This window comes from Meles meles, chromosome 1 (genome assembly GCF_922984935.1).
Source record: "Meles meles chromosome 1, mMelMel3.1 paternal haplotype, whole genome shotgun sequence".
In the NCBI taxonomy this organism is placed as follows: Eukaryota; Metazoa; Chordata; class Mammalia; order Carnivora; family Mustelidae; genus Meles; species Meles meles.
The window spans coordinates 74,055,062-74,082,638 of NC_060066.1; the positions used below are offsets into that span (position 1 = coordinate 74,055,062).

General features: G+C 37.3%; 1 protein-coding gene across 1 annotated transcript; it reads right to left on the reverse strand.

Annotated features, from left to right (window-relative positions):
• Positions 1 to 948: 948 nt before the first annotated feature.
• LOC123946118 (phosphatidylinositol 3,4,5-trisphosphate-dependent Rac exchanger 2 protein-like) lies at positions 949 to 27,171 on the reverse strand. The gene is made up of 5 exons (XM_046011283.1): positions 27,122 to 27,171; positions 19,731 to 19,832; positions 15,961 to 16,122; positions 6,000 to 6,005; positions 949 to 978 (listed from the first exon to the last, which is right to left on the reverse strand). The coding sequence occupies exons 2-5, from the start codon at positions 19,824 to 19,826 to the stop codon at positions 949 to 951; spliced, it is 294 nt and encodes a 97-aa protein (XP_045867239.1). The 5' UTR covers positions 19,827 to 19,832; positions 27,122 to 27,171.
• Positions 27,172 to 27,577: the final 406 nt, after the last annotated feature.

Genomic DNA, 27,577 nt, shown 5'->3' on the forward strand with positions numbered 1-27,577 from the left:
AAAATTTAAATTACAGTGATAACTCATACATGTCAGTAAGAAATTTCCCAAATGGGAAGTTAAGAGAATGTGATTGTGCTGAGTATCTGCATTACAAACACATTTTATTTATTTTTTATTTTTTACTAACTTTATTCTATTAAAGATCTTATTTATTTGTCAGAGAGAGAGAGAGAGACAGAGAGAGCACAAACAGGGGGAGCAACAGGCAGAGGGAGAAGGAGGCTCAATCCCAGGACCCTGGGATCATGACCTGAGCTGAAGGCAGGTGCTCAAATGAGTGAGACACCCAGGCATCCCTACACACATATTTTATTTTTTGTTTTTGTATTTAACTTAATTTTTTTTTTTTAAATTAATTTTAATTCCAGGAGAGTTACCAAACAGTGTTATAGTAGTTTCAGGTGTATAATATAGTGACTCAGCAAGTCCATACCTTATTCAGTGCCCATCACGATAAATGTATTCTTAATCCCCCTCATCTCTTTCACGCTTCCCCCGGACTCACCTCCCCTCTGGTGACCACCCATTACAAAATATTTTAGATTTAAGACATTTCCCTTTTTCTCGTCTTTCATCATAAAGGTGGACATATAACTAGAGATCTATCAAAAATTTATACAATTTCATATCCTTCCTCATGTGATAATTAAGTAAAAACTGTCATCAAATTCGAATATAAATCCCAATTTCAGTGGCAATGATTTCTTACTTAAGTACTATCCCTACCTCAGAAAAAAATTACAATAGAATACTATTAAAAATGGAAATAAGGAAACATCACATTGATTCTTGCACAAGGACCTATACAATGTTATGAGCAGATTACTTAACCTGGCCCCTGGCAAGGTTGGTGCAGTTCCACCTCAGGCAAGGACATCTGAGAATCACGGCAACAGGCCCCTCCCCCAGTAGATAAGCAAGAACATCTAACCAAGAACAAGTCCCCTACTCAATAAGAACTGCAGAACTCCAGAACTAGGGGAAAGCAACACATAGAATTCATGACTTTTTTACCATGATTCTTTAGTCTTTGAAAGTTAACTTTTTAAATTTTGTTTTTTCCTTATTCTATTTGTAAAAATTTCCTCCATCTTATTTTAACGTTTTTTAACTATTTTATCTTATCAATACCTTTTTAAAAATCTTTTTAAATTTTCATTGTTGTACTCATATTCTATCCCTTCATTGTATTTAACTTTATTTTTTGGATATATACAGGTTTTTTTTCTTTAAAATTTTGGAACACAGATTCTTCTAATAGATCAAAATATACCCTAAATCTAGCACATGTCTTTGTTCTAGTCTCCAGCCTGATCACATTCTTTCCTCTTTTTTTTCCTCCTTTTTCAAAGAATTTATCATTTCCTGTTTTAGAATCATTTTAAATTTTCAGCTTTACAGTCATATTCCATCCCTTCATCATGTTTACCGTTATTTTGTCTGTTCTATTCACCAGTCTAATATATATAATTTTTTTCTATTTTCCTTTTTTCCTCCTTTGTTTTCCTCCCAGTTTTGGGTCTCTTCTGACTTGGTTAGTATATAATTTTCTGGGATCACTGCCACCCTTTGTTCGAGAGAACATCTTTTTTATCTGGAAAAAAATGACAAGGTGGAAAAACTCACCACAAAAAGAGAGAGAGAGAGAGAGAGAGAGAGAGAACAAGAGGCAGTACCGGTGCCTAGGGATCTAATCGATACAAACATTAATAATATCTCAGAACTACAGTTCAGAATGATGATTATCAAGGTGCTAGCTTGGCTTGAAAAAAGCATGGAAGACCCTAGATAATCCCTTTCTGGAGAAAAAAATCCCTTTCTGGAGGAATACAAGAATGAAAATCTAACTAAGTTGAAATCGAAAAAGATTTTAATGAGGTGTAATAAAAAATTGGAGGCTCTTACTTCTAGGATAAATGAGGCAGAAGAGAGAATTAAGTGATTTAGAAGACCAAATGATGGAGAATAAAGAAGCTGAGAAAAAGACAAACAACTACTGAACCACAAGGGCAGAATTTGAGAGATAAATGATACCGTAAGACAAAATAATATTGGGATAATTGAGATCCCAGAAGAAGAAAGAAAGAGAGAGGCAGAAGATATTTTGGAACAAATTATAGCAGAGAATTAATTTCCCTAATTGGGCAAAGGGAAGAAGCACCAAAATCCAGGAGGCACAGAGAAGCTCCCTCAAAATCAATAAAAATAGGGGGGAAGGGAGTCGGGAGAGGGGGGTGGGGTTATGGACATTGGGGAGGGTATGTGCTATGGTGAGTGCTGTGAAGTGTGTAAACCTGGTGATTCACAGACCCGTACCCCTGGGGATAAAAATATATGTTTATAAAAAAATAAAAAAAAATTAAAAAATCAATAAAAATAGGCCCACACCCTATCATCTAATAGTAAAACTTACAATTCCCAGTGACAAAGAGAAAATCCTGAAAGCAGCCCAGGACAAGAGGTCGGTAAACTCCAACAGTAAAAATATTAGATTGGAAGCAGACCAAGCTACAGAGATCATGCCAAAAGGACTGGCATGATATAATCAGAGCAATATAATGAGGAAAATATGCAATCAAGAATACTATATCCAGTTAGGCTGTCACTGAAAATAGAAGGAGAGATAAAAAGCTTCCAGGACAAAGACTAAAAGAATTTGCAATCACCAAACCAGCCCTACAGGAAATATTGAAAGGGGTCCTCTAATCAAAGACAGAGCCTAAAAGTAACAGACCAGAAAGGAACAAAGACAACATACAGTAACCGTAACCTTACAGGCAATAGTAGGGCACTAAATGTATAGCTTTCAATAGTTACTCTGAATGTAAGTAGGCTAAATGCCCCAGTAAAAAGACACAGGGTATCAGAATGGATTTAAAAAAAAAGAAAAGAACAAGAATGAAAAGACCCATCGATATGCTGTCTGCAAGAAACTCATTTGAGACCTAAAGACACCTCCAGATTTAAAGTCAGGGGGTGTAAAACAAGTTACCATGCTAATGGACATCAAAAGAAAGCTGGCATAGCAATCCCTACATCAGATAAATTAGATTTTAAGCCAAAGACTATAGTAAGAGATGAGGAAGGACACTATATCATACTTACAAGGTCTGTCCAAAAAGATCTAACAATTTTAATTATCTATGCCCCTAACATGGGAGCAGCCAATTATATACACCAATTAATAACAAAATCAAAGAAACATATCGATAATAATACAATAATAGTAGGCAACTTTAACAACCCCTCACTGAAATAGACAGATCATCTAAGGAAAAGATCAACAAGGAAATGAAGCCTTTAAATGACACACTGGACCATATGGAAATCACAGTTATATTTAGAACATTGCATCCCAGAATAACAGATTACACATACTTCTCTAGTGCACATGGAACATTCTACAGAATAGATCACATCCTGGGCCACAAATCAGGTCTCAACTGGCATCAAAAGATTGGGATCATTCCCCACATATTTTCAGGCCACAATTCTTTGAAACTAGAACTCAACTACAAGAGGAAAGTTGGAAAAAAAACTCAAATACATAGAGGCTAAAGAGAATAATGCTAAAGAATGAATGGGTCAACCAGGAAATTAAAGAAATAAAAAAAATCATGGAAACAAATGAAAATGAAAACACAACTGTTCTAAATCCTTGGGAAACAACAAAGGGAGTCCTGATAGGAAAGTATATAGCAATACAACCCTTCTCAAGAAAAAAGAAAGGTCTCAAGGACACAACCTAACCCTACACCTAAAGAAGCTAGAGAAAGAACAGTAAAGAAAGCCTAAACCCAGCAGGAGAAGAGAAATCATAAAGATCTGAGCAGAAATCAATGAAATGGAAACTAAAAAAAAAAAAAAAAAAAAACCAGTAGAACAAGTCAATGAAACTAGGAGCTGGTTCTTTAAAAGAACTAGTAAGATTGATAAACTCCTGGCCAGACTTATTAAAAAGAAAAGAGAAAGGACCCAAATAAATAAAAACACGAATGAAAGAGGAGAGATCACAACCAACACCAAAGAAATACAAACAATTATAAGAACATATTATGAGCAACTATTCACCAGCAAATTTGACAATTTGGAAGAAATGGATGAATTTCTAGAGACATATAAACTACCACAACTAAACCAGGAAGAAACAGAAAACCTGAACATACCCATAATCAGTAAGGAGACTGAAGCAGTCATTTAAAAAAAAAAAATCTCCCAGCTAACAAGAGCCCAGGGCCAGATGGCTTCTAAGGATGTCTACCAAGCATTTAAAGAAGAATTTCATTTCCTGAAACTATTCCAAAAAACAGAAATGGAAGGAAAACTTCCAAACTCATTTTATGAAACCAGCATTACCTTGATCCCAAAACCAGACAGAGACCCCATCAAAAAGAATTATAGACCAATATCCTTGATGAACATGGATGCAAAATATCTCACCAAAATACTAGCCAATAGGATCCAACAGTACATTAAAAGGATTATTCACCACAACCACGTGGGATTTATTCTTCGGCTGCAAGGTTGGTTCAACATCTGCAAATCAATCAATGTGATACATTAATAAAAGAAAGAACATGAACCATATGATACTTTTAATAGATGCTGAAAAAGCGTCTGACAAAGTACAGCATCCTTTCTTGATCAAACTCTCCACAGTGTAGGGATAGAGGGTACATACCTCAATATCATCAAAGCCATCTATGAAAAACTCACAGCAAATATCCATTCTCAATATCCGTTCTCAGAGAAAAACAGAACTTTTTCTCTAAGGTCAAGAACACAGAAGGGATGTCCACTATCACCACTGCTATTAAACATAATACCAGAAGTACTAACCTCAATAATCAGACAGGAAAAAGAAATTAAAGGCATCCTAATAGGTAAAGAAGAAGTGAAACTCTTGAGTCTTTGCAGATAGGATACTTTATGTGGAAAACCCAAAAGACTCCACTCCAAAACTGCTAGAACTCACACAGGAATTCAGTAAAGTGTCAGGATATAAAATCAGTGCACAGGGGGCGCCTGGGTGGCTCAGTGGGTTAAAGCCTCTGCCTTCGGCTCAGGTCATGATCCCAGGGTCCTGGGATCGAGCCCCACATCGGGCTCTCTGCTCCGCAGGGAGCCCGCTTCCTCCTCTCTCTCTGCCTGCCTCTCTGCCTACTTGTGATCTCTCTCTGTCAAATAAATAAATAATATTTAAAAAAAAAATCAGTGCACAGAAATCAGTTGCATTTCTATACACCAGCAACAAGACAGAAGAAAGAGAAATTAAAGAGTCAATCCCATTTACAATTGCACCGAAAATCATAAGACACCTAGGAATAAACCTAACCAAAGAGGCAAGGAATCTGTGCTCAGAAAACTATAATGTATTCATGAAAGAAATTGAGGAAGACAAAAAGAAATGGAAAAGTGTTCCATGCTCATGGGTTGGAAAAACAAATATTGTGAATATGTCTATGCTACCTACCTATAGCAATCTACACATTTAATGCAATTTCTATCAAAATACCATCAATTTTTTTTCAAAGAAATGGAATAAATAATCTTAAGATTTATATGGAACCAGAAAAGACCCCAAATAGCTAGAGGAATGTTGAAAAGAAAACTAAAGTTGGCAGAATCACAATTCTGGACTTCAAGCTCTATTACAAACCTATAATCATCAAGACAGTATGGGACTGGCAGAAAAACAGACACATAGGTCAATGGAACAAAATAGAGAGCCCAGAAATGGATCCTCAACTCTATGGTCAACTAATCTTTGACAAGGCAGGAAACAACGTCTAAAGGAAAAAAGACAGTCTCTTCAACAAATGGTGTTGGGGAAATTGGACTGCCACATGCAGAGGGATGAAGCTGGACCATTTACTTACACCACACATAAAAATAGACTCAAAATGGATGGAATACCTCATTGTGAGACAGAAATCCATCAAAATCTTTGAGAAGAACACAGGTAGCAAAACCTCTTCAACCTCAGCTGCAGCAACTTCTTCCTAGAAACATCAGCAAAGGCAAGGCAATTGAGGGCAAAAATGAACTATTGGGATTCCATCAAGATCAAAAGCTTTTGCACAGCAAAGGAAACAGTCAACAAAACCAGAAGACAACTGACAGAATGGGAGAAGATATCTGAAAATGACATATCTGATAAAGGACTAGTACCTAAAATCTATAAAGAACTTACCCAACTCAACACCCAAAGAACAAATAATCCAATCAAGAAATGGGCAGAAGACATGAACAGACATTTCTGCAAAGAAGACATCCAGATGGCCATCAGACACATGAAAAAGAACTCAACATCGCTCGGCATCAGGGACATACAAATCAAAACCACAGTAAGATACCATACCATACCAATGAGAATGGCTAAAATTAACAAGTCAGGAAACAATAGATGTTGAAGAGGATGGGGAGAAAGGGGAACCCTCCTACACTGTTGGTGGGAATGCAAGTTGGTGCAGCCACTCTGGAAAACAGTATAGAGGTTCCTCAAAAGGTTTAAAATAGAGCTACCCTATGACTTAGCACTCTCACTCCTGGCTATTTACCCTAACGATACAAATGTAGTAATCTGAAGGGGTACATGCACCCAAATGTCTACAGCAGTAATGTCCACAATAGCCAAACTATGGAAAGATCTGCAAGATCCCTGAAGATCTCTTCTGAACCTTCTCCAGTTTGTGAGGGTCTCCCTCAATACGGAACATCTTCAGAAGTGAACACGACCACCCAGATGCAAGCTGGCAAATAAATCATATAGTGATATCAGTATTTCTCCAGACCCCTACAATATATATCTTGATTCTATAAGATTGGATTAACACATTTATGGCAATTCCATCTTACAGGTAATTCCAAGTGCTCCATTAGTCAACAACGCCTCTGGATCATTTTCCTCTATTGTATGCTTAGTTTGACTTTTGATTTAATCTAGATTGGTAGCATAGCAAACTATAAAACCCCTTACTAATATTACAAATACATTATGGTTGGGGGCACCTGAATGGCTCAGTTTGTTAACTGTCTCTTTTCAGCTCAGGACATGATCCCAAGGTCCTGGAATGGAGCCCTGGGTCAGGCTCAGCCTGCCTCTCCCTGTCCCTGTCCCTCCACTTGTGCTCTCTTTCTCTTTCAAATAAATACAATTTTTAAAAAATCTTTAAAAACTACATTATGTTTAAGTCATTACCATAAGTTCCCATTAGCTCCTAGCTCCTGATCAAAAACCAGAATAATATTAATTGACCTCTGTGAGGTAAAACACTTCTTTTCAAAAACAGCCCAAAGCATCTGTTTAATAATCTATTAATGAAACTTTGTGGGGTAATGACATAGAGCCCAACAATCTTGTTATCTTTTAAAGTATATCTCACAATATAAACATAACATCACTCCTATTATATTTTACTAAATCCTACCAAGACGTTTCTATCCCTGTAATGATATGTCTTTAATATTTAACAGCAAGCTTTAAGAATCAGTACATTAGGTACCTTTACTATCTTCTACCAGAGTAGAATAGTAATAGTATTAGATAATAGTGAACTACTACTATCACATGAAATGTCCATTAAATAAATCCAGGAGGATTGCTTACGCACTTAGAAGGAATCTGTGTTGAACATACACATTTGTCTAAAAAATCTCCTTCTAAATGAATGGCCTATAGCATTTCTCTTTATACCATGTGTATAAGCTGTAAATGGTCAAGAAGAACCATTGTGCCCTTGATTTACCATGATTGAATCTGTGCATTATTACTAGGACAATGGCAACTAGAAATCAGTAAGAATCTCTTAACTACAGAGACATACAATGTTAGAAATATCAAAAATTTGACCAAGTGTATATACCGTCTTCTGTATAGTCATGATATGCCTCTCACTTCAAATCCATCCCATGTACAAGTAGACACTTAATAAGCGTCTCTTTTTAAATAATGTTGTGTTATTTTCCCCTTGCTTACATGATAAATCTACCTTTCTCTGTAGCTAAAACAAAAGAAAACAAAACCCTCACGACTTTATCTTTAAAGTAAATGAAATGTATGATATTTCGAAATTACATGCAATTTTTTTTTCATTTACCTAGAAATCCCAGGAGAGCTTCTGGGGTTAGAAATAAAGAAGTCAAGCTACAAAATTCACGGAAGGAATTGAAATATAGTATGGCGATGAACATCAGATTACTAGGTAAGAGTCAGGAGCACTAAAGTCTATCAAAATGACAACGTCAGGCAAGTGAACTAGAATATAAAAAATGTCGAAGCAGTAAAACAAGCCAGGCAGATCATCAGAAGACAGCAAAGCCTCTAGGGCAATGGGTCTCAAAGTTTAGAGTTTGGGAGACACACCTGATATGCTTCTTGAAATTCCCAGGTTCCCTGGTCCTGCCTTCGGAGATTGAAACTGAGTAAAGCTGGGGTAGGTCCCACGTCATTCCAGTAAATGCTGATGCATGTGGAACACTCTAAGTAAAATTGCCTTGGAGGCTTTGAGTACCTGATTCCAGGTGCTCAAGTGCATCCTATGGCAACCCTGCTGACAGGGAGATAGAGGTGAGCACAGGTCTCTGCCTGAGGTAGTCCTGACTGCTTCCTAGTCCCAGGGCATATAGGCATTGATCGTGTTACCATGGTCGCAAATATACCACATGGTCATCTCTGGTATATTTCATCACTGGTGAATATTCACTTATACCTAAATAATGTTACATAACCTAGGTAGTGTTTTATCTTCATTTTGAAAATTGATGCTAATTTTTAAATCTAGAAATCTTTTCTTTGGCAATTCCATATTTAGTCATTGAACAATCATGTATGATAAACACTTTTCTCTAGATGAATACTAAAGTCAGGGTTTTAACATTTCTATAACATGCCAAACAATGTGTTAAACATTTTTTCCTTGTATAAATCTCTAGCAAGTTGGCTTCTCTGTAAAGTTTTAGGAAGCAAGAGGGAGAGAGGGAGACGGGAGGGAGGAAGAAAAGGAGGAAGGGAGGAAGGAAGGAAGGAAGGAGGAAAGAAATATGGTGGGAGGACAGGAGGAAGGAAAATAAAAGAAAGGGAAAGATGTTTGGTTAGATCAGTTTTGTACAGTCTTTCATGGGTCACCAAGTAGATATTGAAGGCGGCAGATTATTTCACTATGGGAAAAAAAAATACCCTATAGAAATACTTTTACAAAGATGGAACTTCATGTGTCTGTGAAAAAAATATTGCCCATTAAAATAAGCTATTTTAACAGTACAGTGATATATCATAGAGTCATAAACGAACATTTGAAGGCAAGGTATAAAGAATTATTTTAAAAAGTAAGAGGGGGGCGCCTGGGTGGCTCAGTGGGTTAAAGCCTCTGCCTTCGGCTCAGGTCATGATCCCAGGGTCCTGGGATCCAGCGCCGCATCAGGCTCTTTGCTCAGCAGGGAGCCTGCTTCCTCCTCTCTCTCTGCCTGCCTAGTTGTGATTTCTCTCTGTGAAATAAATAAAATATTAAAAAAAAAAGTAAGAGGGCTTGTATAAATCATTAATTTTGGACTATCTGAAAGCTATTGCCCATAATGTAATATGTATATGTACATATTCAATACAGAATTTTTTTAAAGATTTTACTTATTTATTTGACATAGACAGAGAGAGATCACAAGCTGGCAGAGAGGCAAGCAGAGAGAGAGGGGGCAAGCAGGCTCCCTGCTGAGCAGAGCCCGGTGTGGGGCTCGATCCCACAACCCTGAGACCATGACCTGAGCCGATGGCAGAGGCTTTAACCCACTGAGCCACCTATGCGCCCCAGTACAGATATTTTTAAATAATGTGTTTGCCCATATGATTCAGACTTTTGCTGTCTCAGCAATCCCTTAAAAAATAACCAAAATAATGTACTTTTTTCATCTAGATGATTTATCCTTTTTAACATGCATTTCCCTTTAAGAAGCAACATTTATCATGTAAAATCACACCTGTGATGAATTATATATATATATAGAACTAAATACAGCAAAGCCCCAGCAAGGACGTTCCATGGATGGTTTTAATCCTGACCACTTTTATTAAATCAGGAAAGGGAGGCTGAGTGGCCGTTCAAGGGGAGAAGTAACCACCCATTAATAACTGCACTATGGGTGGCAATCTACTCATCCAGTGCCTCTCCTTCCAAAAGCTTCTCTTTCTAATCCAGTCTGTGGAAACCTATCTCATCCCTCCTCCTTGGTCCCAGAAGGTGCAAAGGCTTGGGACATGACCCCTGTTCCAGATTCTAGTGGAAGAAACAGATATGAAAGCATAGAATTAAATGCAGTGTGATCACTGCAGTAACAGAGTAGCATCAAAATGAGAGCTGGCCTGAATTAACACTCTTAGAGATAGCTGTGTGTGTATGATTATTTGTTTATCATTAACTATATAGTTCATTCCATGTCGTGGTTTCAGGTTTCAATCACTCTTTAGGGGTTTTCTTTGTCAGACTTACAAAGTACACCATTTCAGTATCACCTTCTGATAGGGTGAAAAGATCAGTCTGAAATGGATGGAGCAAACCATGACTTCAGTCACTAAAGCCAGGACCCAGCGGCAGTCCATGTTGGCAACCCTCCTCACCAATGGCTCCTCTTCCCACTGTGGGTGTCTCATGGTCAAGATCCAGCCAGAAAATGGTGATAATTCAGAATCTAATTTGTTAAGAAGCTGAATAATTTTGATTCTATGAATTGGAGGTATAATCAGGTGTGAATTATATAGTCAGTATACATGAAAGACTAGTAAATTCAAAGTGCCATTACAGAATTTAATGTAATTTAATTTAATGTGGAATATGATGAATTTCCATAGGTGGACACAAGTTAGGTGACAAAGTATGCTTTCAGAAAATGACAACACCCAGAAAAGACAGTCAGGAGCGTGTGGATTTATTTTATGGCCCCTTTTCTAATTTCCAGTGTGTCTTCAAACATTAAAATGATTTATGAAGCACTGCAACAATAGAACAAAGCCCCACCTCTGAAAAAGACCCAATGAAAATACTATTGCTAAACCACATCTGGATTATTTGAAAGGTAAATCTTTTTATGTTAAGTTCTCTTAATATGTTATGGAAGGGTTCATTACTGATTCTTTGCAGCTATGAGGAGGCAAAAAATCACTATAATAGGAAACTAGTCACTAATTATCTGACTCCACTGTCAGCGCTCCCTGCTTAACACCAGAGTCTACCCCATTCATCTTGTCAACTCAATGTTGAATGTCAATACTGGAAAAACGCAGACTGCAGAGAGAAGGCATAATCTTGGCAAAGGAGGAGGATGACAGGAGGCCCTGAAACTTCCCCCAATCATATACAAAGCACTGACAGATGAAGATCTAACAAGAGCTAGACCCACTCACGGTGGAAGAAAAGAAAATTGACAAGAATGACAACTAGGTGGGCGTCTCATAAGAGAATGATTTCAGTATCAAAGGAGTGTCTCAAGAAAATGAATGAAGCATTTGAATATTCTTTCAAAAAACCTTTTAAATCTACTAGAAAAGTTAAACATGAAATGAAGAATATCACATCATTTTATCATAGAATGTCATAAAATGTATGTCCCACAGCAAGATTTAGCATTTGGTTCACTCTTTTTGAGATTCAATTTATTAAATGATGTTTTAACCTAGATTCTGTCATCTATTAGATAAAACTAATAACATAAATGTTCGTTTTATCGAAATGAAGTCCCAATCAAGCTTCCCCCCTCCCACTTAGGAAATTCTGCTCCCTTTCTACATAGATTGACTTTCAATGGCCTTCTTCCCAAACCACCTATCCTTAAGTAACAAGGGCCATCTATAAATCAGTTCTGTCTCAAGGCAGTAGACAAATTTGTATCTACCAAATCACCTTGTAGAAAAGAAAAAAAAATTCTCATCACAACCTCTGTTAGACTCATACTCATAAAGTAAGAGAACATGACTTGAAGTCAATATACTGTCAGACACAATCATATATAAAAAGCAGGAAATGGATGTTAAAACAGGTTTGTGCCATTATATTTCTCCACGCAGAAAGCCAAGAGGTGTCAAATTTCTATTCTGTTTCTATTTCATAAAATGCAGTAACTATTTTGATCTTATTTTTTCCAGCACCTTCATATTTTAATAATTCTCCCTCTTATCTTTTAATATGATTGTTTTCAGATTTGAGAGATCTATTCCAAACAAGGCTATCACGGATATAAAGCTGAATTACCAAGTGATATAATGCTTTTTGATACTCCCTTGTTGACAGAGTTCATTAGGACTCCAAAGATTAGAGTTACCATTACAATACTATCAATCAGCCAAAAAGCAGACCAAGACGGCGACTGGTCCTGCTCTATGAAATGAATCAGTGACTCTGATTAAACAACTAATGAACTTCCTTTCCAAGCACACTGATCACTGCCCTACAATTACCTTTGGCAGAATATCCTGTGCAATGCTCTGAATGTTGGAGAAGACATAAAACTGAGATATCATAAATTATACTAATAAAAGGCAGAACTTCAAATCTGAGCAATTAAACTACAGATCTTCTGTAATGACAGTCACTATGTAAATGATGACAAACACCTAATTTCTATAGTCAATTTACTTCTAAATGGCAAGCAATCAACGTAATCTAAAGAATTAGCTTAATTTTTTTCTGAGTAGATACAATATTACACGGTGACAAGGAATATAGGTTTAAACTCTGCCATCCATTAGCTATAAGCACTTGGGGTAAATCATATGGGCCCTCACTTTTTAAATCTGTGTAATGGGGATTATAAAACCTCAGCGAACTGTTAAGGGCTCACCAAGATTGCATACAATGGAAGATTAGCCTTTCCTCAAAAGGAAAGTGGCTGACTGGCCAACAAGGACCTCTGTCCTCCCCTAGGCAAGACTACAGGAATCTTAGATTTTGATCTTGAATCTTGAGTGATGTAATAGAACGGTAGAAAACATTATTAGAGTCTATCCATTTTACTCAGGGCACTGATGAACCTACCTACCAGTTTTGGCTGCCTAGACACCCTTGAGAGTGTAGCTTTTCTACTGATTCTGTGAGCTACTCCGTATCTTTTTAAATTAATTTTTCTTTTAGTTTCTGTGACTTGGAGCTATCTAACCTTAAGTGAAGTGATATAATACCTTCAGTAGTCAGGAGCTTGTATTAGACAAATAGGAATTTCTCAACGGTAAAAATCCTACCATTGAACCCGAGCTTTAAAATACTTCTCATTTGCGTAGGATTTTATAGTATTCAAAGCACTTCCACTTATTTCATTTGACTCCTGTAATAATCCACATACTATGTGGGAGAGGTCTGATGCATCATCCCCAAAGTAAGGGTTAGAGTCCGGACTAGAGAAAATCATGTTTCAACTCTGTGTTATCTAATTTGGGACCATAGATTTCAATCACTTGTTTACCTAAATTCAACATAAAGGAATGTAACGATAATTTATAGCACAAAATATTAGACAGGCAAGATACCAGACAGTTTTTACTATAAAAAGCCTTCTTTTGATTAATGAGAAAATAAGACTGGATAATTGACTTACATGAAATAAATAATCCACCTAAGGTGAAAACAATGCTGATTCATGCTGTATCAGATTCAGATCCCATTCAAGAAATTTTATAGTTACTGGAGCGAGGGTGTCATCCCTCAGGTGGTCCTCAAGGGTCTGCAGGAGCTTGGGGAAGGAACTAGACAGGGAGTTGTTTTGCAGCCTTCTTAGCTCAAGACTTCTCACCTCAAAGGCTTTTTAAGGAACTCTCCGTTCTTGGCCAGCATGCCACCTGACATCTGCCCTTGGTCGTGTCCTAACCCCACTAGAGCTAACTCTAAACATACACAAAGCTCTCTGCAAGCTGAGCAGTAATCTTTGTTTGCAATTCAGAGAAAGCTCTGTAACTATCCTCCTTCCCTCCCAGGGCCTGCATTCATCCTGTAAGACTACCCCTCTCTCCTGGACAAATCGGGAGTCCTATCAGCAATTTCTCCAAAGCTTCCAGGAACAGACCAGGTGTGAGTATTATAAGAGCTTTCCCCCTCTCTCCAAGCTGGTGGACTGAGATGAGGAATCATGTTCTTATCAAAAGTTGCCAACCAGTTAGCTGGGCCTTCCTCCAAGCTCCGTTCCCTCAATGTCCCAAAACCCCCCAAAGTAGCCTGGCTGTGTCTTACGCAATTATATTCAAATCCTACTCCAATAGAATCTGCGTCACTGCCCTTTTTGGGGACCTGAACTCATATGATCTCCTCTGTGCCTGCTGGGACTGTAGTTAAATCTGATTTCCTGCAGCCAGTTTCCTCTGTCCCGATGCTGCATTTTTCTCTTGCACTTCAACTGTTTGTTGTAAACAGAGAGCGCTGGTGAGATTGAGGCACCCCCTGTTAGGGGCTGTAAGTAACGGAACATGATCCACACACATTCTTCCTCTGAGTAACTGCCATGCCCAGAGCAAGAAATATCAACTTTTTAAAGAATCTCTTAATTCTGCAGTAGATACAATTTTTTTTTTGGAATATACATGAGGAGGAACAAAATTATGACAGATTCCATTCCCCTAGAGTACCGAGAAGAACCTGTGAGGTTTTGTTTTGGGAAAAGGCCTGGCAAATATCAATGAGAAACCCTGCAGTTTAAAGCATGTTCAGTTTTTCTTCCAATGCTCGCGTGACAACAGAACGACAAAAGCAAACTTCAGTCCATTTTCCTCAACCCAGCAGGACAAGCGCTCCCCAAGAAAGGAATTATCATCATGAATCAACTGCAAAACACACAACCATTTTAACTGACTGAAATAATTAGCATTCATGCTGAAATGGGAGGTCCCCCTGGACACTTGAAATGAAAGAATATAGATGAAGAGAAAACTTCCATCCCAGCTGGATTTGAAAATTTCATGGTGAAGGGTGGATAAACTGGGGAATTCCCGGAGGTCAACGTTTGAGGTTTCTTTGCAAATCTGAATGGATATAATTTTTGAATGGATTTAATTTTAGATCTAAATGGAAACCAACATATTGAAGATATGAAACAAATCAATTATAAGGTCCTAAAGATACAAAGCAATTCACTCGAATTTGTGTGAAAACATTATTTGGTTGGAAACATTTTAAATCTTCTCTATCCCTTTAAAAAATGTCTTAATTGCTTTACTTTATAAAACTAAATGATACCAGCTGAAAGCTCATCTCATCTCAATTAAGTCAATTTAAAGACAAAATTTCAGTTTATGCTTTATATAGCACTAAAATAACATAGGGCTCCAACCCCATGAAATAACAAGGATTCAAAGTTACCATGGATGAAAACATATAACAGAGTCTGAATATCACTTTTTGTTTGCTTCTTTTATCATTTAAAAAAAATCTTTCTTTAATGAGTCATAAATCCGTAAGACTTTTCATCTTGAATGGACCTTGAAAATCACATCATAAGACAGTTTCTTCATTTAGAAATGATGAAATAATTGCAAAGAAATGCAGTTTAAGAGATTAAGTGACCTTAACATGAAATTCATCATCAAACACCTAATTTAGAATCTGAAAATAACAGTATCATAGAACACATACCGGGCGTTACTCCCCTTCCTTACTCTCTCCAGGTTTCAGGCTATGTACTTATTGACCAAAGGAAGGCAGGGAAAAGGATAATCAAGATGCACAAATACTGAAACACCAAAGCTTATAACCCACACAACATTAGAAGGCTCTATGACAAAGCTTTCAGGTTGACGTTAAGTCAATTAACTTGCCACTCTAAAGAGATTTAAAAATAATAATGACAGCACTTTGCAGAAATGGTTATAGCCCTCTGCCATTATCTGGGAAAATGACCATTTATGGCTCCATCCAATGTCAACAATTCTACATGCAGCATAAGACATAACACAACTATTTTAAGCTCCACTGTTGAGTAGAGTAAATGTACCTCCCAGCCTTCAATGTGAGACTGCCATTCCTCTAAAACTTCTAACTTCTCCATCTGCCTCTTGGCCTCGTTTATGTTGGGGTAGACAGCTTTCATGGCTTGGAGGGCTTCCATTACTGCTGCGTAGACACTGTGTTTCCTTGGAGTCCGCTTCAGCAACTCCTGTTTATACACAAAAAAAAAAAAAACAAATCGCCCTTTGATCTTCAGCTTTCTGGTATAGCAGGTTCAGAATGACCAGGAAATGAGAACTGCAGAGATCGTGAGAGCCACCTTCAGAAGGGACATCACAAACTCCACTGAAATTCAGATCAATGAATGTACGTTACCCTGACACACATTTTGCAGCTCCTTTAATTTTTTGGCCTTAAAATTATTTTGTTTTAAAAACTAAATTAGATTTCTCCTTTTGAATTCTCAAGTATCTCACCTGCAGCATGTAATTTGTTTATAAGATTGACCTCTGCTCCAACAGAAATAGAACTCTGTATGTCTTCCTAGAGTCTTAGCGGAACAGTAAGTCTTTAAATAAATATGTCCCATAATTTCAAAAATAATTTCAATGCCTTATTTCCTAAAACACTTTTGAGAAACTACAAAAACATGCCATGAGTAAAGCAAAATTTTTAAATGATGTCTTATACGCTAGCAAAATAAGTAACTTACAAGTTCCATGATACTCCATCAATAACGGAGCAATTTATGCTATTTACACCAATAACTCGGTTTCACTTTCTACAGTGAATGAATTGCCATAGGCCCGTCCAAAGCTTTTTTTGTTGTTGTTTTGATTTGGGTTTTTTTTTTTTTTTGGCATTTTATGGTTTTGTCCATTCAGGATATCAGAGCAAGCGTGATCTTTAATCTTTTAAATATATTAAAAGGTTTTGTTTGGTGTTTAGAAGCACGAAATAAACATCTTCACCCACTGTCTAGACAGTTGTGACCACATTGCTTTTTAATTAGTCATTTTCTCTTTACTACAGTTGCCATCATCACATTAACTAACACAATTACAGAAATCCTGGGGCAAGTCTTTAAAATAAGTTTCTTCATTCTTAACATCCAGTGGGAAACTATGCAGTTGTTATACTCTCTTGAGGTCTGTTACTGTTGAAACTTCTGCCATAAACTTTGACCCTGCATTCAGTATGTTCACATTCCGTTCTGCAGGGCTAGCACCAGAAGAGTGCACATTACATCACTCCCAAGACAAGATTTAAAAACTTATGTTGGATCACAAATCCATAAAAGAGATATGCTGGCTTCTCTAAAAATTCTAAAGTGCAGAAGTATTTGTAAATTATGTGAAGTGGTCAAGTCAGTCTGCAGACTGTGATTTGAGGTCCTATGGAATTGTGCCAGTGCATATCTGTGAAGTTGAGATATGAATGTAGACAATGTGAAACAGCAAGAAAAATGAGTAGTACTAATATTTTGTCAGTTACTTTCTATCAACATTAACTGGTTGGCCACGCCAATAATTTCAAGTTCCACAACGATGACTGATAGATTGTATAACACACAGCCTAACTCCTAATGCTTTTCTCTGAATAAATAAAACCAACCAAAATCAAAGAGACTATAGGCACAATGGTACAACAACAAAAAAATTATCAACACCAACATATCTACTACACAAATAAATAGTTTCTTCATGTTTCTTTGTGAAGATAATCATCCAAAGAAGGGGAAAGATGTCATCTTTCCACTTCTCGAAGGAGCTCTGAGTTGATCTTTTTCTTCCTAAGCAAGGATGGGTCCATTATTCTATCTTTGTAGAGGTCAGATCAGCCAACCCTATCTGGTGGTCATCCCCATCCAGAAGTGATTTAGAACAATTACTTAGCATGATATCCTTCTCTTAATAGCACTATCCCTTCTGACTCTTACAACAAAAAAATGCCTGGGATTCCAAAATCAGGTCCAGGAACAGCTGACGTGATCTGAGTCACCAAGTCAAGAGTCTGAAAGGACTCTCAGAAAGATAGGAGTCGGGACGCCTGTGTGGCTCAGTTGGTTAAGCGGCTGCCTTCGCTCAGGTCATGATCCCAGCGTCCTGGGATCGAGTCCCACATTGGGCTCCATGCTTAGCAGGGAGCCTGCTTCTCTCTCTGTCTCTGCCTGCCACTCTGTCTGCCTGTGCTCACTCTCGCTCTCTCTCTGATAAATTAAAAAAAAAAAAAAAGAAAGATAGGAGTCACGTTTGCCCCAATCTTCCTGAACTGAAGACCATATTAAAGTTCTGCAGAACTGAAGATCCCCATGTTAGCTTCCCTCTGTGGCTTAAGCAAGCAATTTTGACTTGTTTTTTTAATAAGGAGAAATTGTTTTCAAAGAAATTTTACACAAAAACCCAATTATGCAACTCATGGAAGTTGTAGTTAAAAAAATGTATTTTAAGTTCAAATTCCTTACATTTGTTTCTCAAAAAGTAAATCAATAAGAACACCAGTTAATATGTGCAAAACATATTGAAATATTTTAAAAATTTAGAGAGCAAGCAGTAGTTCATCTATTAAGATAAATCAGAATCAAATATATATGAATAATAGCAGCTAACATATACGGAGTACATAATAACTAACATATACGGAGTACATACTGTGCTAAATGATTTGCATAAAAGTTGAATTACTATTTTTATGTAATACATTTTCCATATGTGTGTATGTATATATGTATATACACACATACACAGACATACACATCCATTATACACATCCTTGCAGACATACGCTACAATTTCATCATCATTTTTTCTGCTTCATTAATAAAAACCCAAGGCTTTAAGAAGTTAGATTATGTGGGGGCACCTGTGTGGCTCAGTGGGTTAAAGCCTCTGCCTTTGGCTCGGATCATGATCCCAGAGGCCTGGGATCCAGCCCCACATCCTGCTCTCTGCTCAGCGGGGAGCCTGCTTCCCTCTCTCTCTCTCTCTGCCAGCCTCTCTGCCTACTTGTGATCTCTGTCTGTCAAATAAATAAAAATAAAATCTTTAAAAAAAAAAGAAGTTAGGTTATGTGTTCAGTCATAGTAAGCAGAATACTTAGGATCTGAACTCAGAGTTCCTGTGCTCAACCGCCAACCCAAACTGCTGTTCTAGTTCCAAGAAGCACCATTTCCAGAATTGCTATTCTAATCTATTCACATATTCTTACAGTACAAGCATAATTAGCACATTAAAATGTGTATTTCACAGTAACACTTTTAGTCATTGTAATGAGACAATGGCCTACGACCATTAATGCGTCCACAGGCAGTATTTGCTTAGCACCGTCGTTCTACATCCTACCATTTATTGTCCCATGTGACCCACAACATTCCCTGTAATACTGATTCAAAAACCAAACTGTGAAATTAGGTAACTTTCACTTTAAGTTCATTAGCATCAAGAGGAGACCAGTGTAAGGGGAAGTCAAAAAATAAACAATAGTAGATTTACTTAAGATAACGAACCCTGTAGACAATATGCAATATAAACTTGTCATAAGGTATTTAATGGGATCTATCTTGAAACTAATGCATTTACTCTAAATGAAACTCAAACGGATAAGTTTTCTACAAAGAGCACTAAAAAGTCTCTTTTCCTAAAAGATTTGTTTCCTAATCCATATATATGTGATGAAATAGCTATTTTCCCTAGTAAGTATAATCTGCCATTTCTTTAGAAAATCAGATTATTTAAAAGAAAAACATTTTAAAGCAAAATATGCAGCAAAATATGCAGATACAAGAAAATACTACCGTGAAATAAACACATAAAATACCTTCAAAAGGAGAGGGTATTTGCAAATTCTTTGTATTGGTGTTACTAAATATCCTTCCAGGGGAACATCTGTATTCTTCCGTCCTCCAAGTAGCATGCAGTTCTGCAGTGGAAATAAAAATAATTAATCGCAATTTTTTAAAGCTGGAGCCATGAAATTTTCTTCTATCATAAAACTTTCTGCTAAAATCTTTTGAAAGCCTGTCTTTATACCTTCTTTCTCTGAGATGAGCCTGTGAAATCACAAAGAACATTGACAGAAGACAAAGAGAAGTATTTTCGTATCACGTTAGTTATAGAAACCAAAATAAGTTTTAAATACATACCTTTAAAATTAATTTTTATGTACTATCCTCTAAAGTCTGAGGAAAAAGAAATAGGATAGAGATGGAGGAATAAATGATGGGTAGGTGGATGGATGGATGGATGGACAGATGGGTGGATGAATGGACTGATGGATAAATAAATAACAGACACAAAGATACACAGATCAATCCTGCTTATAAAAGGAGTTGTGTTGTAGCTGAATTGTGGTGTTGTGCTGTGTTGTAAAGAGCAGGGCCTGAAGACAACCAGGTTCTATACATCCTCACCACTGACTAGTGATGTAACTTTGGGTTGATTTCAGAATGCTAGTTTTCCTGCCTGTAAAACTGTCATGTTTTAACCAAGTGATTACTCAGTCACTTTTAGCTATAATACCCCACCAGTGACAATGGCCAGTCAGTCTCTGAGAAGGAGGTCAGGTATGATCACCAGAGAGGCAAGATGAATGGAGAAATCTCAAAAGCAGCAATCAGAATATCATGAAATAGAAGGAAAATCAACTCTGATTAAAAAAAAAAGCCTATATCCTCTGAAGCATCTGGTCTTTATTTTATAATTTAAGTATCAATTTAAAAAAGAAAAAGATTAGAAACTTGTGCCAAATCCTTTTCCTACAATGCCTATCAGAGGGACTGGCAAAAAGAAAGTAGTCGATAAATATGTAATAAACGGAGAAAAGGGCTCCTCAGATATCATACTGATAATTTAGCAACCTTTATACCAGCATTTTACAAGGGATGAGACTACTGTCCTACATTCATTGAGAAGAGAGACCAAGAGCTGAGCAGGAAAGGATGAAAAAGAAAAGACTGTTGTGAGCAACTTGGCTTTAGCCAAGTGTATTTGAGTCAGGAAAACTAACATCATGACTTTAACTTCACCCAGACACTTTAGAAGACAGGGGAGCAAAGAAGTGTTCTGACTCAAGCATGCTCTTTGAGGGCTTCATCCCCCCATTGCAATCAGTTTATCAAAATATTTTTTTCCAACCCCACATGGTGTTGTCCCCAGAGGAACCGTATGAAACACAACTATGTACATCTCACTGTATTTCCAGTGATGTTTCAGCATCCTTACATATGTTAGCGCCCCTTATAAACACAGCCACCCCTTTCCCTAGCCCCGTGTTGAGGTACCCTAAGAAATTCATGACTGCTTAACACACTGTTATTTCCTTGTCTAAGAGGACTGTACAGATCATGAACTGTCTTCATAATAGCAGAGGTGGGTTGTCACTTTAGACTGGCTTATGAAAGCCAACTCTCTCTCCATGCGTCTACAAAGAATATCTTCTAAATGAGCTCCCACAGATCTCCCTGATGATGAAAACTGTGCCAGCATACCCAAGTACCCAAATAATACCACCACCAAATCTGTAAACTCTTACCTGTCTTCCCAAGGGTGACTGTTATTATCCCCCATTTTATGGAGATGGAAAATGACACCAGCGATAAAATCAATTTCTTAAAGTCATTCAGGTAATTAGAGATCACTTAGTACCAGAGCAGGTATTATAAAAGCCAGGTTTCCTACCAGACTATGCTGCAGGATCATCTAAAAACCAACACTCTTCGGACTTGACTGGCATGGCTTGACACAATTCAGTCAATAAACTAGATCAAGGGGATCAAAGAGTCAACTGTGCTGAGAACAGACTGGATTCACTAAGACAATGAAGCTTTAACACCTCCTAAAAAGCTCTAAAATTTTAGTGGCATAGAAGCCTCTTCTGGCTGTGGCAGAGAAAAGAGATCAGTAAATCCTCTTCCTAAAAAAACAACTGTAACCTCAGCAAAATTGTCGAAAATATCAACTTCAGGGCTCTGGAAATCAACTAAAGTCAAACAAAAAAACAGAGAAGTGTTTTTTTCCATGAAAAACTGCGGAAATTTCTGGTAAGAAAGGTGGGAGTCTATAGCATTCTCACAAGAGCTTCTCCCACCTTCCCCCTGCCTCCTCATGCTTCCGCCCTCCTCAGCTCGCCCTGCACAGTGGCCCTATCAAAATGGTGCTTCCACAGTGGCTCTCCTGCAGTGGCCGCATCACAGGGGCCCTGACATAGTGATAGACCCTGAAAACCTGCTTTCAGGTGGGGCTGCAGAAAGTAAATATCTCACTCCTGAGGGCGTTGTCAATAAAGTTAGCACACTATATAAGAAAAATGGAGAATACCTACAATTCCGTTGGCCTGAGATTATAGCCCTCTTTGGAGCAGATATCAGGCTGTGCATCTGTAGAAAAGACCCAAGGGGGAAGCGGTGTCCCCATGGAAAGAAAAACCTAGATCTGACTTGAAAACTGCCTACTCTCTGAATGTCTCCCCCACCCCCCCTAAAGTAACACATAGATCCATAGACAAGATGATTAACGATGTTTGGTCACCTCTGACAAACCACCGGCAGAACTAAGTTAAGCAGTTACTGGAGTGACCCCTAAAAAGAGAGGCTAAATTAAAGAACAAAAAATTGAGTAGAGAGAGCAGTTGTACATACAAGAGTCAAGGTTCTTAAATCAAGTCCAGGAAAGTTACAAAAAGACAAAACAGAACAACACAAACAAAAAACAACAACCAACTTCAGGAAATAAGACTTGATAAATTAAGATGAATATTGTTCTTAGAGCAATCACCCCCCCAAAAAATAGTTCAAAAAAATCAAAAGAGGAAATAAAACAGTACACTAAGGAAGGTAAAGGAGGAACAGAGGGGCAACAACAAAAACACATACAGAAAAAACAATAAAATGGTACCTGTCAATACAACAATACCAATAATTCAGTTAAAGATCAATGAATGGAACACTCCAATCAAAAGTCAGAGATGATCAGGCTGGATAAAAAAATCAAGATCCATAATGATGTACTGTAGTTGGCTAATTGAATTTAAATAAAGTAAAATTTTAAAAAAAAGGCAAGATCCAACTATATACTGTCTCCTAGAGACATGTTTTAGATTCAAAGACCTAAATAGTTTGTAAGGAAAATACTGGAAAAAGATACACAAACAGTACAAGAAGTGTCATGGCTATAATAATATCAGCCAAAACAGACTTTAAGAAAAGAAATATCCCTAGGGACAAAGAAAAACATTTTATGATCAATAGAAATACAAATACAAGCACTTTCAATGAATATATATTTAACAACAGAGCCCCAAAACATATAAAACAAAACTGACATAATTGAAAGGCAAGACAGACAATTTAACAATTATACCTATAGATTTCAATATCCTACCCTCAATAACTGACAGAACACCTAGAGGAAAAGAGAAAGAAGAGAAGAACAACACTATGAACAAAACTGACCTAACATTTATAGAACATTCCACCCAACAGTTACAGAATATGCATAGTTTTTAAGCACACATGGAGCATACAGAGAGGGGGAAAAAAACAAACAAAAAACAAAAAACTCCAGGACAGACCCTATGCTAAACCATAAAAATGTCTTAATGAATTTAAAAAGATTTAAATGATTTAATTATGTTCTCTGACCAAAATAGAATTAAATTTAAAAAGTCAACTACAGGAAGAAATCTGGAAAATTCCAACCTTGGGAAATAAAGTAACGGAATGTTAAAACTCATCATTCTAAGATTTTACCCTACTGACAAGCTCAAAAGTCAACCGGCCAGAGATTTCTGGATGCTGGAAGAACACATGAAACTCCTAGGCCAGAGCTACAGGACTTTTTTTTTTCCCTGAAAGCAATAGCAGTAGCCAGAGTATCATTATTTTGGGGCCAGTTTGCCAAGGCTCAGTTCCCAAATAGCAACATAAGAAAGACCAGGTGGCCCATGCACATGGATACCAGGAAAGGAGACCTGAAGCTAAGAACCATGCATCTTTCATGAGGGCAGCAGGCGTGACTGCCCGCCACTTAGGAGGAAAAGAATATCTCTACCTTCTGATATAAACATCCTTTATATCGTGATATAAACATCCTTTAAAGATCAGCCAGAACAAAAGCAGTCAGTTCCTCCGCTCAGAAAATGTGCAGGGACACAGTCCCATGCAGAACTGCCTTCCAAGACAAACTCTAAATAAAGAATAGACGACAGATATTACAAAAGAAACGAGACCTTTTCAATAACTGAATGAAACTGAAAACACATGTAAAATTTTATGAATAAAACTAATGCAGTGTGTAGGACAAAATCATAGGTTTAAACACCTATGTTGGAAAAAGCAAAAAGGTCCCAATAAAAACTCTTGACAAACTATGAATATAGTGGAACTTCTTCAACTGGAAGAGGACATCTGTGACAACAGTAAACTTCACACTTCATGATGAAAAACTGATTGATTTCCCCCAAGATCAGAAACAAGGCAGGCATGTCTGTTCTTATCACTTCTATTCAATAGTAAACTGGTTTTAACCAGCGCAAAACCCAGGGGGGAAAAAAGACATCTATATTGAAAAGGAAGTAATATAACTGTCTTTACTCTCAGATGACTTCATTCTATATGTAAAGTGTCCTAAAGAGTCTACCAAAAAAACTACTAGAACTAATACATGAATTTAAAGCACACGATACAAGAATATACAATAAACAAAAATAAATAAAAGTCAAATGCTTATATGGTAGCAATGAACAGTCCAAAAAATGATATTAAGATCATTCCGCTTAGTGAAATAAGTCAATCAGAGAAAGACAACTATCATATGATCTCCCTGATATGAGGACGTGGAGATGCAACATGGGGGGTTAGGGGATAGGAGAAGAATAAATGAAATGAGATGGGATTGGGAGGGAGACAAACCATAAGTGACTCTTAATCTCACAAAAAAAACCTGAGGTTTGCTGGGGGAGGGGGCTTGGGGGAGGGGGAGTGGGCTTATGGGACATTGGGGAGGGTATCTGCTATGGTGAGTGCTGTGAAGTGTATGAACCTGGCGATTTACAGACCTGTACCCCTGGGGATAAAAATACATTATATGTTTATTAAAAAAAATAAGAAATAAATAAAAAATTTAAAAAAAGAAAAGAAAAAATCATTCCAATCACAGCAGCATCAAAAAGAGCAAAATACTTGGGAAAAAAATTAACAAAGTAAGTATAAAACCTGAATACAGACTTCTTAAATAAAATGAAAATATGTTCATATGGAAAAAATTTAATAAATCCTACTTCAACAAAATGTAAGAATTTTGATGTCCAAAAGATAACATTTTTAAACTAACCACACTGAGTGGAAATATTCACAAATTATATGTCAGATACAGAAGATGTGTTCCAAAATAAAGAACACTTATAGCTCAATATAAGATAAACATCTCAATTTAAAAATGGAACAAAAGATTTGAATAAGCATTTCACCAACAGGATATATGAATGTCTAATAAGAACATTGAAAGCATGCCTGGTATCAGTGGTCATGAGAGAAATGCAAATAAATATCATCTTGAGATAAACTACACATCCACTAACCCAGCTACAATTGCAACTGGTAATACCATGTGTTTGCAAAAATATAAAGAAACTGCAAACGTACATTGCTGGTGTATATGGCACAGTCATTTTGGCAGTTTCTTAAATATACAATTACTATGACCTAGCAATTCCACTCTTAGCATCCATCCAAGAGAATGAAAATATCCAAAGACTTGTACATGAATGTTCATCTCACCATCGTTGATAAAACAGTTCAAACTGGACATTTCCTGACTTTTTCTATACTAATACCTCTCTCTGAAAAGATCTTCAAGGCCCATCATTAATCATACTTGCTTGCTGACCCAAAGTCCATACACCGGCAAATGGATAAATAAAATATGGTATAGCCATACAACGAATACTATCCGGCAATAAAAATGAATGGCATATGGATACATGTTACAATGGAGATGAACCTCAAAACATTTACTCAGTAGAAGAAACCAGGTGTAAAATATTACATTGAACCATTCCATTTTTTTTTTAAAGATTTTATTTATTTATTTGACAGAGAAAGAGATCACAAGTAGGCAGAGAGGCAGGCAGAGAGAGAGGAGGAAGCAGGCTCCCTGCAGAGCGGAGAGCCTGATGCGGGGCTCGATCCCAGGACCCTGAGATCATGACCTGAGCTGAAGGCAGTGGCTTAATCCACTGAGCCACCCAGGTGCCCCGAACCATTCCATTTTTAAGAACTATCCAGAAAAGGCAAACTACAGAGATTGAAAGTAAATCAATTGATAGCCTAGAGTTTACAGGGGTTGTAGAGATGGGCCATGAGCAGGCATGAGGGACTTTTCAGGGTGCTAGAAATCTCTATAACTGGATAGTGGGGATGGTTCCTCCACTCCACAATTGGCTAAATAGTATTGAATTGTACACTTACAATGTGGTCCTCACGGGCAATTAAATTGTCCAAATTACTACCAAAATATGCATTTCTCTGTGCTATCCTAAAGAAATAAAACATATATTCTTGGGACCTGGGTGGCTCAGTGGGTTAAAGCCTCTGCCTTCGGCTCAGGTCATGATCCCAGGGTTCTGGGATCAAGCCCCGTATCCGGCTCTCTGCTTAGCAGGGAGCCTGCTTCTCCCTCTCTCTCTGCCTACCTCTCTCCCTACTTGTGATCTCTGTCTGTCAAATAAATAAATAAAATCTTTAAAAAAAACATATATTCTTATTCTTTCTGTGGAAAGTGAGTAAGGAACTTATGCAGGAGAAAGTTCAATCTTTAAATTTCTTTTCTACTATACCCACAAATCGCTTCCTTCCTGTGATGGCCCCACTTACAGCTCTCTTAGCAAAAGCAAATGAAACCTAGGGAGCTGAGGGATATACAAGCAATGATGAACTCTGGCATAAATATCTTCTCTCACTAAGAATCTGAGGTTCTCACAAACAATTCATAGTCAGCCAGGAGAGGCCATTATCAGTGATTTCCCATCCATGAGCTTCTGCCAACTCTCCCTTCTTACGATTAGAGTCCTTTGGGACTCTAGTCTCCTAGCCCAGACACATTTAAAGCATTGTCCCATGAGTAATTTTTGCACCACATTGACACTAGTTCTTGGTTCCTTAGAGAGCCTAGCAACAAATCACAGCGTATAGTAACACTCATATATATACTTACCAAAAGAAATGTGCGGATTGTTCTTATTTTGTTAAGTTCGAGAAGCAATTTCTGTGCCTTCTCATGGTTACTACAATATTCATCATAGATACCAAACTTGTCTTTCTGTGAATTTGAATAAGGATAAGTTAGAGTCATGGTAATACCTATTTGGAAAGATCAACCTGTGTGATGTTTGTGAACATATTTTATGTGTCCAAAGCGTTTACTATATTTTGGGAGCTCTACTCCGTGTATGTATCTAAGCACACTTCATTTACCAATTTTCTCTGATTCAAGAAGAATCATCTAGGAAAAAAGGTTATATGAACTAGAGTCCAATATGAGGTATGCAATACTAAGTAAATGAGTCAAATGGTAGCAAATTACAGAGAAGAGAGTACTTAGCTTTCCTGAGACGGTTCAGATACAGCTTTAAAAAAAAAAAGTAGTATCTGAGCAAGGTTCAGAGAGATG

What these genes read in the sequence shown, in the direction of transcription:
- LOC123946118 (XM_046011283.1), bottom strand. Translation starts at nt 19,826, where the DNA reads ATGCTACTTGGAGGACGGAAGAATACAGATGTTCCCCTGGAAGGATAT. An exon ending in AATACCCTCTCCTTTTGAAG is followed by an intron (nt 16,123 to 19,730) that starts GTATTTTATGTG and finishes GTGTATAAACAG; the next exon opens with GAGTTGCTGAAGCGGACTCC.